The 14,087-nt window shown below is 47.6% G+C and overlaps 1 protein-coding gene across 2 annotated transcripts in view; it reads right to left on the reverse strand.

The window, feature by feature from the left end:
• Positions 1-14,087, reverse strand: part of PASD1 (PAS domain containing repressor 1) — an 82,538-nt gene that overhangs the window by 6,794 nt on the left and 61,657 nt on the right. The window contains exons 15-20 of one of the 2 annotated variants that reach the window (XM_007507339.3): positions 13,218-13,426; positions 11,684-11,779; positions 10,041-10,199; positions 5,336-5,533; positions 4,670-5,016; positions 1,582-1,735 (exon numbers count right to left, since the gene is read on the reverse strand). In XM_007507339.3, coding sequence (XP_007507401.1) covers positions 1,582-1,735; positions 4,670-5,016; positions 5,336-5,533; positions 10,041-10,199; positions 11,684-11,779; positions 13,218-13,426 — 1,163 coding nt within the window. Of the gene's footprint in view, positions 1-1,581; positions 1,736-4,669; positions 5,020-5,335; positions 5,534-10,040; positions 10,200-11,683; positions 11,780-13,217; positions 13,427-14,087 lie in introns of both variants that reach the window. The other variant, XM_056809480.1, reaches the window with a different exon arrangement.

The following is a 14,087-nucleotide window of genomic DNA, read 5'->3' on the forward strand; positions in this document are numbered from 1 at the left end:
GGCGGTCCAAGGGCCCTTGACTTTGTAACATTTCTGCACAGCCTGTGCTTTAGCGTTCTCTAATTTAGACATCATCAAATCACATTGCCCTTTACCACCCCCTGCCCCTGTCAGTCTTGTTTAGTGAGGTCTGACAGGGCTGGCATGTCTGGGGACAGCAAGAAACATTGTTCCTAAGAGGAGACTTCAGCTAGTCAGGCAGTAAGTGTATAAATAGTCAGGGAGAACCTGGTGTACCCATGAAACCTGCTTGGTACCACAGAGTCTATCTTCAAGGGATTCCTTTGGTGGGAGGAGGGGACCTCAGGCTGAAGCCATTGCCTCCTCTCCTCGTGGCAGCTCAAGCAAAGCAAGTGTTGGCAAACTGAGTTCTCTCTACCCCAGAGTCACTGGAGCTGCCACTGAATCCAGAGGGGCTCGTTGCCTGATTTCCAAGGCAAGATCAAATGATTACACTTGAGGCCCGGAGAAAAGAAAAACAAGAAGAGCCTAGACTCAAAAGATTCAAGGCTGAGGGAATCGGGGAGGTCTAGCTCAGAGGAGATCGGCTTTCTGTTTTTGCAGGGCTGCCCTAGGGAAGAAGCATGTTTAGACTTGGGCTGCTTAGCCCCAGAGAGCAAAACTGGGAATGCTGGGGAGAAGATGCAGAGAGAACAAATCCCAGCTCAACAAAAGGGGCAGCTTCCTGGCTATGTGTGTCCCAAAGGGAGAGAGGAGGGAAGGAGGGAGGGAGTTCTCCATCACTAGACACCAATGGACCATTTCTCAGAGGTAGAAGGTGTGGAGAACGACTTCTGTACACGTATAGGCTGGGCTTTTGACCTCAGAGGCCCATTTTAGTGCTGTGATGTTCTGAAAACAGAATGGGGTCTTCTTGGGTACACTGGATTAGGTTGGGGAGCTGCATCTTATTTGTCCAAACCCTCGCCTTGTGTCTTGGAATCAGTACTGTGTATTGGTTCCAAGGCAGAAGAGTGGTCAGGGCTGGGCAGTGGGGGTCAAGTGACTTGCCCACGGTCACACAGCTGGGAAGTGTCTTAGAATCAGTACTGTGTATTGGTTCCAAGGCAGAAGAGTGGTCAGGGCTGGGCAATGGGGGTCAAGTGACTTGCCCAGGGTCACACAGCTGGGAAGTGGCTGAGGCCACATTTGAACCCAGGACCTTCCGGCTCTGGGCCTGGCTCTCAATCCACTGAGCTACCTAAGTGCCCCCTGCATCTTATTTTCAGTGTAATAGAGGGACTCATGAGTTAAATAAGCCCTGTGCTGAATCTGTTTGGAAAGTGATGGATGCTTATACTACAGGTGCAATTTGCCACTTGACAACTATGAATTATTGGCCTTTTGAAAAAATATAAGGTCTGGATTTCAGAGAGTAAGATTCTTTAATGTAGGGCCTACCTCCATGGGAACACCACGCCACCCTGGGGATGACAGGCTTGTGGCAGGCCTTCCTTAGGTAAAAAGCTGCCATGCCCACTTAGCCACTGGAGATCTCCTTCTTCCCCCCACTGCTGATGGGAGGGGAAGTGGATTGCAAACATTAGCAGCAGGCCCATCTGCTCCTGCTGAGGACATTACCTGAAGGCAGGCGTCATTCTGAGGAGCCTGTGGCTGTGGCCACTGTTGGCCAGGCTGCTGACTGTCAACGATGGCCAAGTCAGTGGTGGGAATGAACATGGTGGTGGGAGTAAATGCCGAGGGAGAAGGCAGAAGCCGGTCGTCTTGGAGAAACCTGTGGGAGCAGAAAGGAGTCGAAGTGATAAGCAGGTATTAATTCCAAAATCAGACCCTGTGCTACTATTAAAATGGCTTCTGTAACCATCTCAGATCACTGCCAACAGATGTTATTAAAAGTAGGGTTTATCAACAACCTCAGACCATCAACCAGAAATGCTATTAAAAATGGTTTTCTCAACGGTCTCAGACCATCACCATTAAGTGCTATTAAAAATATAGTTTATCAACATTCTCAGACTATTGCTGATACATGCTTCAGGCACATGTAAATTTCTCTATCTCAATCAAGGCTTGCCAGTTATGTTCATCTGAGCCTACAAGAAGATCAAGCTGTCCTGGGACACAAGATACCACTAATCTCCAAGCCGTGGGTCATGGTGATGATTAGGTTCTTGGGAAAGGAGGAGACGGAACAAATGTGCCCACTGACAAGTAACATCGTTGCCTCCCTCAGGCAACGGGAGGAAGTCACACAGACTAGGATGGCAGGCTTGCCCCCCCCCCATCGTGAGGCCCCTGGATACTTTGGGGAAGTCACTTGGACTCCTAAGAGTGTATCTGTAAAAGAGGGATACTACCGACCCCACACAGATTGCTTATGAGGTATTGTAGCGTCATTCACTTGGAGATCATAGCAGTCAACCAATCCTTTCTTTTTATAGAGTAAGTAGGGAAACTGAGGCCTGGAAGGGCCAGTTACTTAACACCCTGTGTGATCACAGTAGGCTGATGAAGCAGAAAGTCCACACCAAGTCCAGTGTTCATTCTCCCACATCATAGCATCTCAGATTTGGTTCTTTCTTTTTTTGAAAATTCCTGAATTCTTGTACTCAAAACAAAGCCTTCGAGTCTCAGTTTGAAAACAGTCTTCTGCTGTTCTAAACGCACTGGAGCCTTGCCCACGGCACACGTGTTCAAAGCGTCCAGTCCTCTGATCCATGGGTTGGAGAATGGGCAGTAGATTGAAATGGCCGTACACAAATGTGTTTCAAAGGAAATTCAATCATCCATCCATTCATCGAACAGTTAAGCACAAGGCTAGGTGCTGGGGGAAAACTTTTCCTGCCCTCCTGGAGCTCACTTGTACACCCCCCCCCCCAGGGGAATAGAAGTCACTCATACATTCAGGGGCAGAAGCCATGTGCTCGAACACAACATGGCCACTGAAGTCATGTGGACAGGGCTTAGTACTTGCGAATGAGGGGGATAACAATCATGGGACCCAGTGGAGAGCACATTACACTTGGAGGGAGAATCTCCTACTCTGGCACTTCCTATAGGAACTCACACAAGGTTTTGCCTTTTGGAGCCATTCTCAGAGCCAGAAAGGACTATGAAAGATGATGTAGTTCTACATCTCCTCCCAGAGGTAGGGAAACTGAGGTTCAGAACAATCAGACAACCAATCACCAAGTAGTTACTAAGTGCCTACTATGTGCCGGGCACTGTGCTACTGTCTGGGAATACAAATGTAAGGAACTTGTATCCTACTAATAAGGAAAGCCATATGAGCCTATATATGAATATACAAAAGAAATACAAAGAAAACCAATACAAGCTCGTTAAATACAAGAGTGGGGACACTATCAATTGTGGGGGGGGGAAGTGATCAGGAAAGACTTATAGAAGGTGTTGTTTGAGCTGAGACTTGGAGGAAGAGGGATTCTGTGAGGTAGAGGAAAGCAGGGAGCACATTCCAGGCATGAGGGAGATCCAGTGCAAAGGCACAGAGGTGAGAAATGGGGCATTGTGAATGAATGAAGAAGGCAGCCATTTTGGCTGGATTGTGGAATACAGCGGGGGAAGGGGGTGATATCCTATGAGACCAGGAAGACAGAATGAGGCAAAGTTCTGAAGGGCTTTATGACCTAAGCAGAGGAATTTCTATTTGATTCTAGAATTATACGGTCAGATCTACACTTCGCAGCAGCACTTAGGAAGGACTGGTGTGGGGAGAGGCTTGAGGAAGGAGATTGATTAGGAAGCTGTGGCAATAGACTAGGAGAGAGGTGACGGGGGCCTGGGCCAAGATGATAGCTATGTGAGTGGAGAGAGGGGTATTGTGGAAGTAGAGATGGCTAGACATGGCAGCTTATTAGACAGGTGGGGCGAGATACTGAGGATTATGCTGATGTCCCAACCCGGGGAGATGGAAGAATGGTGGTGCCCTTGACAAAAGAGGGAAGGGTGAAGAACCGAGCACCTGGAAGAAAGGTAATGGGTTCTGTTTTAGACACAGTGGATGTGAAATATCTCTTCAACAGCAGTAGTGGACATCATCACATGACTAGTGTCAACATGGAATCTAGAAGCCCCAAACTTGTGGCCTAGTGGGATCTGGTAAACCCCAGGTTTCAGGACTAGCTTGTAGGTTGGAGACCCCAAAGTTTGTTCTTGATCCCTGTCCCTGTGGGAATCCACCCTGAGGAGAATCCCAGACTTAACAATCCACTTCAGATGGGGACTAAGCCCAAGCAGAAGCAGAAGCCGAGTGACTCTTCTAGTCTCCAGAAGCCTCTCCCAGTATATCACATCCTCCTTCAAGGATTGAACTCGGGACCTTCAGCTTTCAAGACTGACACGCTGCCTACTGCGCCAAAGAGTCATCTAGAGATGGTCATATAGGACTGGGAGTCATCCACAGAGAGATGATCATTAAATCCATGGGAGCCAATAAGGTTGCTAAGAACAAGAGTGTAGAGGGTCTAGGGCAGGGCCTTGGGGAACATCCCAATTAGGGAGAGTGAGCCACATAATGAACCAGCAAAGGAGCCTGAGAAAAAGAGATCAGAAAGCTAGGAGAAGAACCAAGAGGGTGCAGTAGTAATTTAGAGGCAGGGAGGAGAGACTATCCAAGCCGAGTCAAAAGGAAGCAACAGAGAAGTCAGTCCCTGGCATCCCCTCCACTACCAGCCCATGAACATCTTACCCAAGAGTGATGTCTTGCTCATATTCGATGGGCTGTTGAATGAGATCAATTGGGACTTCAGCTGAAACAGTGATGGAGTATGTCTCAGAATACAGCATGGGGTCACCATAGAGAGGCATAGAGATTCTGGTGTTCTCTGGCAGGCATATTTCCTGTATCTCATTTTCATTTATTGCATTCTGCTGTTGTGTAGGTTCCTCTTGCTGCTGCTGCTGCTGCTCTTCTTCTTGTTGTTGTTGCTGCTGCTGCTGCTCTTCTTCTTGTTGTTGCTGCTGCTGCTGTGGCTGCTGTGGCTGTGGCTGTGGCAGCAGCTGCAGCTGCAGCTGTGGCTGTGGTTGCAGCTGCAGCTGCTCCAGAGACAAAAAAGAATTCTAATTATTGACGAAACAGAAAGGAAAATCCCATGCCAAAAACTGACAGGTCATCACAGCTCCAGAAGGAAACATCCCTCCCATCTTTCTATGCATGGATGTTGCATGGACGCCATCTGTCTCCTTGTCCAAAAGCTAAATGCATATGTAGGTAAATGTGTAAGTCATGAACTCCAGCTGGGAACAACTATTAGGTACAAGGTAGAACCATAGGCCCCAACACCACATCCCCAGGAAAACAAAGTTCACAGAGTGCTCCCCCAGTTCCCAAGCTACACCAAGGGCTTCACCTCACCTGGTGGGGGACAATGCAAGGCTCCCCGAGAAACTGGATGGAGGATATAGTTGAGCTTCTGAAAGGTTTGGGCTCCAGCAAGGCAAGTTTGGATTTTGTTAACGTCTTGGATGCTTTGGTTCGCCGACGGGACGCCTTTTTTGGTTTCTGGGACTTGGAAGGCTTGAGGTTCATTGGTGCAGGTGGTGGTAATATCATCTGGGGGAGGAAAGTTAGGAAAAAGCTCATGGCTGCACTTCCAATTAGCATTAACCTTGATGTGAACCATTACCAACCAACACAGGCCCAATTTTTCAGGGAGGGCATTCAGGGGAGCAAAGGGGCATGGAAACAGGACATGGGAAGCAATGTCCGAGAAACACAGAAAAGGCTAATTTGGCTAGACCAGAAAGTGAACAAAGGGCGAGTGATGACTGGAGAATGAACTTGGAGGCAGATGAAGGGGTCTAAAAGCCAATCAGAGGAGTTTCCACTTTGTCCCAGAGGCACTGGGGAGTCATTGGAGAATAGCAAGAGTATGGTAAGGTCTACTGAAGATTTTAATGGGAGAAGGCAAAACAGGACAGACATCTGTTAAGTGTCTACTATGTGGCAGCACCATGCTAAGTGCTTTACAAGTATTACCTCGTTTGATAATTTTTAATGATGGGACATACTTAGCTTATCTTGAGGGCACAAAGGAAAAACCTAGTAGAGGAGAGCTTGAAGACTGGAGGGTGAAGGAGAGAGGTGACTAAAGAGGCAATCTGCTGGAGAAGATGGCAGGGGGATAAGCTCAAGACCACATGGGGACAGGGCGGCCTTCATAAGAAGAAGGGCTGTATTGATGTCAGAGATTGGAAGAAGGGAACGGGGAGTAACAATAATGACAAGGGGGTCAGAAATAAAGAGAAGAGAAGAAAATGGAGCTCAGACTTCCCGGTAAAGCAGGCCAAGTTCTCAGCTAAGAGGATGGGAGGCAGAAGGCAAGGGGAGAAAAGAGAAGACGATTAGGAAAAGCTTTTGTAGGCAGTAAGCTCAGGAATTGATCAGGGAGGAATAAAAGGATTGCCCTGCTGCAATGAGAGCCCAGCTGAGATTGGACAATAGCAATTTGGAGGGGACCCAGTTAGTACAGGTGAGAGACTTCTTTACAGGGTTACTGAATCGTCTGCCAGCCAAAAAAAGGAGGGGCAAATTAGTTACACTTCACATCAGTGTAAGAGCTAGTAGTCAGAAAGCATTTATTAGGCACTGGCTGTGTGCAGGCACTGTACCAAGTGCTGGAGATACAGAGAAAGGCACAAACAATCCTGATCCTCAAGGTGCTCCCATTGGAACAGGAGTGATGGGTGTGTGCGTATGTATGTGTGTGTGCGTGCGTGTGTGTGCACACGTTTCAGAAGAGAGAGACTTGATGACCTAATGCAGGCCACTGTGATAGTCCAGCCTGAGGTGATGAGGACCCACACCAGAGTGTCTATAAAGATAGAAACTACAGAGCTGGGACCTGATTGGCTAGAGAGGGTGAGCACTAAAGAAGGAGGCGAGGGTGAAATATAGGTCTGGAGCCTGGGCAAATGGAAGGATGATGAGAGGAGAGGAGAGCCGCAGAGAACAAACAACTCTTTCAAGGTATTTATTTATCAGAGAACAGAAAGCAAGATCCAGGGCAGTAACTTGAGGGAATGGGAGGATCAAGCAAAAATTTTTTGAGTCTAGTGGAGATGAAGGGGTACCTATAAGGCAGCAGAGAAGGAATGTGTAAATAGGGAGAGATTGGAGATTATTATATAGAGTAGGGATGATAGTGGGGACAATCTGCTGGAAAAGAAGATGAAAGCTATGTGTAAAGGGTGTATGGCCTTTGTAAGAAGGCCCATCAGAGACTGACTTGAAAGAAGATAGGGAGGGAGGAAGGGAGAGAGGGCATTGTCAGAGATGTGCGGTGAAGAGGAGAGGAGAAGGGGAAGCTCTCTGAGAATAGGAGCTCAGCTTTTTTAGGAAGTATGAGGCAAGGGGAGGGGGTGCCATGGAAGGTAGGAAGAGAGAGGAGCACAAGTCTGGCTAGGGGGGCCAGAAAAACAATTAGAGAGCAGTAGTAGGGCTGCCTTGCCACCCAAGGGCCAGAGGGAGATTAGATACACTAATTTGGAGCCAATCCTCCCTCATATTAAGTAAATATATCAGGTCACTATGTGACCCTGAACAAGTCATTTAGCCTCTCTAAGCTTCAATTTCCTCATCTTCAAAATGGGGATAACAGCCTACACCTCACAGAGTTGTTGCGAGAACCAAATGAGATAATAGCCTTCGTAAAGCACTTTGCAAACCTTAAAACTGCATGCTGGACATTTAACCTCTCTGAGGCTTAAAGATATAATGGGGTGGGGGAGACAAGAACCCACCAAATATGGGCCTCCAAACCTTCTTCCTGACAAATTGTTGGTGGTGACCAACATCACCTCTACCCCCTCCTCCTACTCTATCTTAAGTGGTTTTCCAAATATCAGAGCAATTCCTTTAGAATGACTCCCCCGATACCAATTGTGAAGTTATCGAGACACAAAGGTACCCTCTGGCAGGATGGACCTCATCTAGCTTGCTGGCAAACCTTCCTGAGGGAGCCTGCTACTGGGAGAAAACTCACCAGAAAGAAGGCTGGTGGCACATGAGATCTTTACTGGAAAAAATTGAACAGGGACAACTTTCATTGCCCAAATGAACCTCTGAGATGACCTCTGCCTTTGAGCTAATAGGTATGCTCTCCTTTCAGAAGGAAACCAAACTACAAAATCAGACCAATGGCCAGGTGCTGCTTGCCTCCTGTTTGACATAGCTGCCTGAGTTTAAATCCAACCTCAGATGCTTAGTAGCTGTGTGACCCTGGGCAATTCACTTAACCCTGTTGGCCTCAATTTCCTCATCTGTAAAATGCACAGGAGAAGGAAATGGCAAACTATTCCAGTATCTCTACAAAAAAACCCAAAGAGGTCAAGAAGAATCAGACATGACTGAAATGACTGAACAATAACCCCAAAGTAGGCATGAGGCAAAGGGAAGATGGGTTGGGTTCCAATTCTCTTCAAACACTGTCTACCTTTGTGCCCCTGGCCAAGTGCTTCTCCTCTCTCTGGGCCTTAGTCTCCCTCCCTGTAACATGGAAGAGTTGTATTGGATGAGCTCTAAGGCCCACCCCCATGACCTACCAAATGAAACCAGCCTGGAAGCCTGCGCCTTGGATTCCTTGATGCTCCTTTGCCTAATGGACCCACACTGAGGGCCTCCAACCACTACACAAACATGAGGGAGGTGCATTTTTCAACCCGGCTCAACAGCTCAGCAGAAGAGGCTCAAGCATTTTCTCATGATGCCAGAGACAATGACAGCACCCTGTTGATAATGGAGCCTAGAGGAAGCCGTGGCCCCATCCAAGCTGGGAGAAGAAGCTCCTTTTTTTCATCATGGATAACTTTGCAATGTTTTTGGGCCACAAGGTGAACTGTTCTCTGCAGGGCAGCTTGGTGTGGATTACCTTGAACTGGGTCTAACTATGATACCATGTGTGGAGCTTAACACCACCACCACCGCCACCCTCCCCTCAAAAGGCAGAGCTTCTGAAAAACCAACATGACTCCTTTCTCCCTGATTTCTCCAAGGCTTGTAGCTGGTAGAAGGGAATTTGTCTTTGGTCACTTCCTGCCCCCTCCAGGCTCAGAAAGCCCAGAATGCAATCAAAGAAAGTAAAAAGAAGATAATGAGGTGTTAAACTAACTGTAAAGATGTAGCCATGCCCAGCGGATGCCTTTATGAGTGGTGAATGAGTTCTCTGATTGAATTGGAAGGGGAACTGTGCCTCCAGGGGACCCTTAAAAGTCAGTCAAACAGTTTGAAAATGACTTCGTTCAAGAAGAGTCCAGGCTAGGAAGAGTTTGCTGAAGTGTGACCTGTGCGCCTGGACCAGAGGGCAGCAAAGCAGACTATCCCTGCCTACAAACAAGCCTTGAACTCTCCTGCTCTTCTACGCCTTTGATCATGGCACTCGATGAGACCCTACAGAATTGCCACCCATCCTTTCAAGTCTAACTCGAATGCTCCCGCCCATGGGATATTTTTCCTCACCAGGCCTGCTGACTTGCTCTCTCAGACCCTTGGAAGCTCTCACTCTCTTCTTCTAACGCACTTATCATCCATAAGAGCTCTCTCAGTGTCTGTACCTTATTGCTCCACAAGGGCAGAGATGGAGTCTTCTCCAAACTCTTTGTCTCCTCCAGCACTGAATAGGGTTGTGCCACATGTAGAACCATTCCCATGATTTATTTTGGCCAGGCTCAACTCAAAAAGCAACAAATTGCCAGCAAAAATGCCTCCCTTTCAAGGCTGCTTCTGATTTGTCAATGAACCCCTTAGAATCACCTACACAATTGGGCCAGGAGCTTCCTTGTGTTTGAAAAACTGCCAGGGTTGGGGCTCAGAGTCCTTATTTCCCACACACAGACCAGTCCCCTTGGCGTTCAGAAGGAAGAACATGGAATGGGAGCTAAAGCAGAGAAAGGGCCTTCTTTCCCAGTTCGTGGGACTAGAACCTGGGGCTAGAAATGAGAAGGTGCAGAACACAAGCAAATTACTTGAAGAGAATAGCAGTGTACACAAAGGCAGAGCCAGAGAGATACAGAGTAGATGGTGTCTTTGCCTGAAAGAAACCAAGTGTCCCTTGTTGACGTACTTGAAAGTCAGCACCCTGCACATTCTGAAGACACCCCTTGATGGTGTGGAGTTCCGGCTTCTGGGGTTCAATGTCCGCCTGTAATGCCAGAGTTCGTCCTTCCAGATTGTCCTTGAGCTGCTGCATTGGCCCAAGCTCTTTTGAGGAAGGGAAGACAGACTGCAAAGAGAAACCATAGGTTTGAAAAAGCTGTGCCCAATTCGTTCCAGATGCAAATCTTAGACTCATTCCCCCAAAGAGCTGGGGAAATGGCAGTCTTGCAGGTGCCAAGAGATGGACTATATGGGAAAGAGCACCAATGGAGAGCCAAAGGACACAGCTTCAAATCTTGACTCCCAGCTCTTCCAGCTCTAAGCCCTAGCAAGGCTACAGCTGAAATGGCCTCTAGATTTGGTCTTAAAGAATTTGCCACCATGCCCCTCCACCACCACCCGCCATTTTATAGAGGAAGAAACTGAGGCCCAGAGGAGAAGGGACTTCTACATTGGCAGCAGAGCCAGGACTGAAAGAACAGAGCATTTTCCATTGCAGCACACCATCCGAAGAGGCAGGAAAGAAATCCACAAAGTTTTGCTCTCAGATGGGGTCACAAACACCACTGAGGCAAATTTAAAATCTAATCTGGCTCGCTTGTTAGTAATATAAATTACAGTGTTCAGTTAATACCATTCCTTTTTACTCTGAAAAATCTAATGTTCATCTTGGAAAATTGCCTCTCTGCTGAACATTTAGATGAATCATCATGTAAGTGGCATTTTGATGGTTGGGGGTGGGGGGGAGGAATCTCTGTTTGCCATGTAAAAGGGCCAGAATCTATCCTCTTTGTTCCCCCCCTCTCAGCAGCCGCCTTCGGAAGCGGAGGAGGCCACGGCTCAAGCTTTGAGTCCTCCCTGCTAATCAAGCGGAAGGCTGCTTCAAAACTATATCCCATCCGCTACCCCCAACAAGGGCAGGGGATCAGATGCAGCAGCAAACATGGTGACAGCACTGAAAGCTTTATAAAACACTATGAGGGATAAGTCTGATTATCTGGCTTTTTTGGACATGGAACCAGAGGTTTAGAGAGTTAAGATAACTGGCCCAGGGTCATATGGCCAGGAAATGTCAGACCCAGGCCTTGAACTCAGACCTTGAGCTCAGATCCCCAGATTCCAAGAGAGGAGTTCTGGGATGACGGCTGCCCACGCACTGGCACCTAGAATGCAGATCCCCCACAAACCTTGTGGCCCAAGCCCAACATCACTGTGTACTCCCATGCAGCATGGGAGCTATTCCAAGTCTCCTTTTCCTCCTCCCCCTCCCTATCCTCACCTCCCCATCATTCTTTGGCTTTTTTGGTTTATCCATGAGCAAGCTATTTTATACTGGCTGTCAACAACCTTTTACCCCACCCCACGGTTTAAAGGAGGAGACCGACTGCTTATAAACAGTTTGGGCAAGAATTAAATGGGATCTGTAAACTAGAAACAGCCAGTGTCATTAGACTTGAAACACTTGCCCACCTGAATTTTAAAAAAAAGACATAAGAGACAAACCGCTCCCCACAATGGAAAGAAGGCCCTTCTCCAAGTATGCCATGTCACTCATGCTATGGCTATCTCTTCGTCAGGAAGGAAAAAGGTGAAAAGAAAAATGCTATTTACCATAGCTTCTGGCAGACAGGTTACCATGGACATTTTCCTTGAGTTCACACTGTATGGAACAAGTTGGTCATTGAAGATCTGAGGAAACATCAGGCCCTGGGTGGGGCAGAAAGAAGAGGCAGAAATTAATGATACACGTTGTATCTCTTGCCTTTAGCAAGGGCGTGCCCATTTGTCTCCTTGTCCAATATCAAATCAACATGGCCTGCCCAAGTAGAGGGTACCAGGCCCACTGAAGAAAAGAAAGAAGTAGAAGCCCCAACACAATCCCTGCTGGGTGGTAGTGGTGGGTGGGCAGAGTTTTGTTGGGGGAGATAAATGGTATAGATGGGAAACAAAAAGAGAACAAAACAAGACAGTATATGAGCTAGGGAGGTCTCGGTGAATTCTGAATCTGAGCCTAGAGCATACAGGGAGGCAGGGGTATGATGGAAGGAGCCTGGAATGAGGGTCAGAAGAGCTGGTGTACTGTAGCCCAGCTCTATTTGCCCCCTTGGGGACCTTGGACCATTCCTACCTTTTCTGGGCTCATTTCTTCATCTAGCACCCAGCATGGAATCTCGTACACAGTAAGTACTGAATTAATACTCACCCAATGGAATCCATTCAAGAACCTCCCTCTACCCTGCTGTGCAGGCAGAGGGTCAATTATGCAGACTTTGCCAAGCTATACAACAGGGCATTTCTATTTCAAGTTGGACGTATATCTAATATTGTGGAAATTCAGTCTTTGAAGCCTGATAATGAAGGTGCTCTGGGAAGACCTGCCAACCTTCCCCATCTTGCTGCCAACTTCCATTCTTACCCCAATTCAGCACTTCTCTCTCCCACTTTCTACCTAGGGATGGGCAGAACGAACCAGATGGAGAACACTGGCCTATGCAAAGCTTGTCTGCCCTGTTGGTCTCTAAGAAAGCTTGCTGTCTTACACCTTTCCTGGAAGCAAGAGGTAGCTTTAACTATTCAGCTGTAAGAGGTCTTTTCCCTGACGTGTCTTGTTTGGTTGTAGATTACAATTCTGAATCAGGGTGAAGAGAAATGGAGATGATAGCCAGACATCCAATGGCGAATCTCCTCAGCCTGCTCAAGCCTGCTCAGATACCACCGAATCCATGAAGGCTTCACTGATCCACCCTGTACTTCCTCCACCCCAGCCAGAAGGTTCTCGCTCTCTCTTTGGACTTCCCAGAGTATACAAGCTCTTACATATTTAGCACATTTTACTAGATCTTCAAGTTCTTTTAGACAAGCAGGGACTCTGTATTCCCCTTGCCTCCCACTACTCTCCCCTCCGCCCCACTCCCCAGCACCTAGGCCCAGTGATTAATCATACAGAACAGACTTGAATACATTTCTGTTCAATCAAGGAATGAACAAGGGTGATGACGATGCCCCCAAAGGTTTTTTATGGGGGTGATTTGCTAGGATTTCAGGGCTGACAGGACAAGTTTGTTCTCCCATAATACAGAGACTGTTCCACTACTGTGGAAGGCGAATGGCAGCTACCCCCCCCAAGCAGTCTGGAGGGAGGTACCTGTGAACAGCTGGTGCTGGTGCTGGTGCTGGTGCTGGTGCTGGTGCTGGTGCTCTTCCTCCTGACGCTAATGCTGCTGCTGCTGCTGCTGCTGCTACTGGCCACCTCACTTGAGAAGACTTCAGCAAGTGTCTTTTCTGGTGGGACCAAAGGCATATTCCAACTCATGGGTGTCGCACTGTCTTCTTGGGGCTGCAGTGGCAATTCGGCTGAGGGGGAGAAATTCAAAAGGCAAAAACCAAAATCAGGAGATGGGCATTAGGAACAAGAATGGGACGGTTTGTGGGGTTCTTTTTAATCTCCACTAAGGCTGGTCCTACCTAATTTCTTTGTCCCGGAAAGTGGGAGGGAGAACGTGAATTTGAGACAAGCTATTGTCAAGCAGAAGCACCTGGACTCCCTCTGCACAGCATGCCAACATCTACTAAGAACTCATTTCTGAAAATGGCGACCATGGAAAGGCACCATTGGATTCCACCCACAGAGGCATGAGCTAGTCTTGTATCTGTTTGCTCATACCTAGAACACAAGTATCACTAGATTCTCATCACAAACTCCTTTCTGGTCCCCAGTGCTACAGAAATCTAATTCTCTCTTCTTCTATTGTACAACTCTCCAGTAGCCTCAGCCCTGAGCTAGGGACATGAGGCAGAGAAAATATTGTTTTGAGAATTTCTGCTCTTGGGAAAAAAATCTAGCAGATGATTCTTGGAAAGAGAACGCCAAATCCACTTACGATTCACCTCCAGATGGCAAAGTTGCACTGTATTACCTAGAATTTTCAATTCAGACTACTAACAACTGGCGTTCAGGGAAGCAGGCCAGAGGAGAAAAGTGCCTTGGGTCTAGAGGCTAAAGTCCTAGGTTCCA

Source organism: Monodelphis domestica, chromosome X, assembly GCF_027887165.1.
Source record: "Monodelphis domestica isolate mMonDom1 chromosome X, mMonDom1.pri, whole genome shotgun sequence".
Classification (NCBI taxonomy): Eukaryota; Metazoa; Chordata; class Mammalia; order Didelphimorphia; family Didelphidae; genus Monodelphis; species Monodelphis domestica.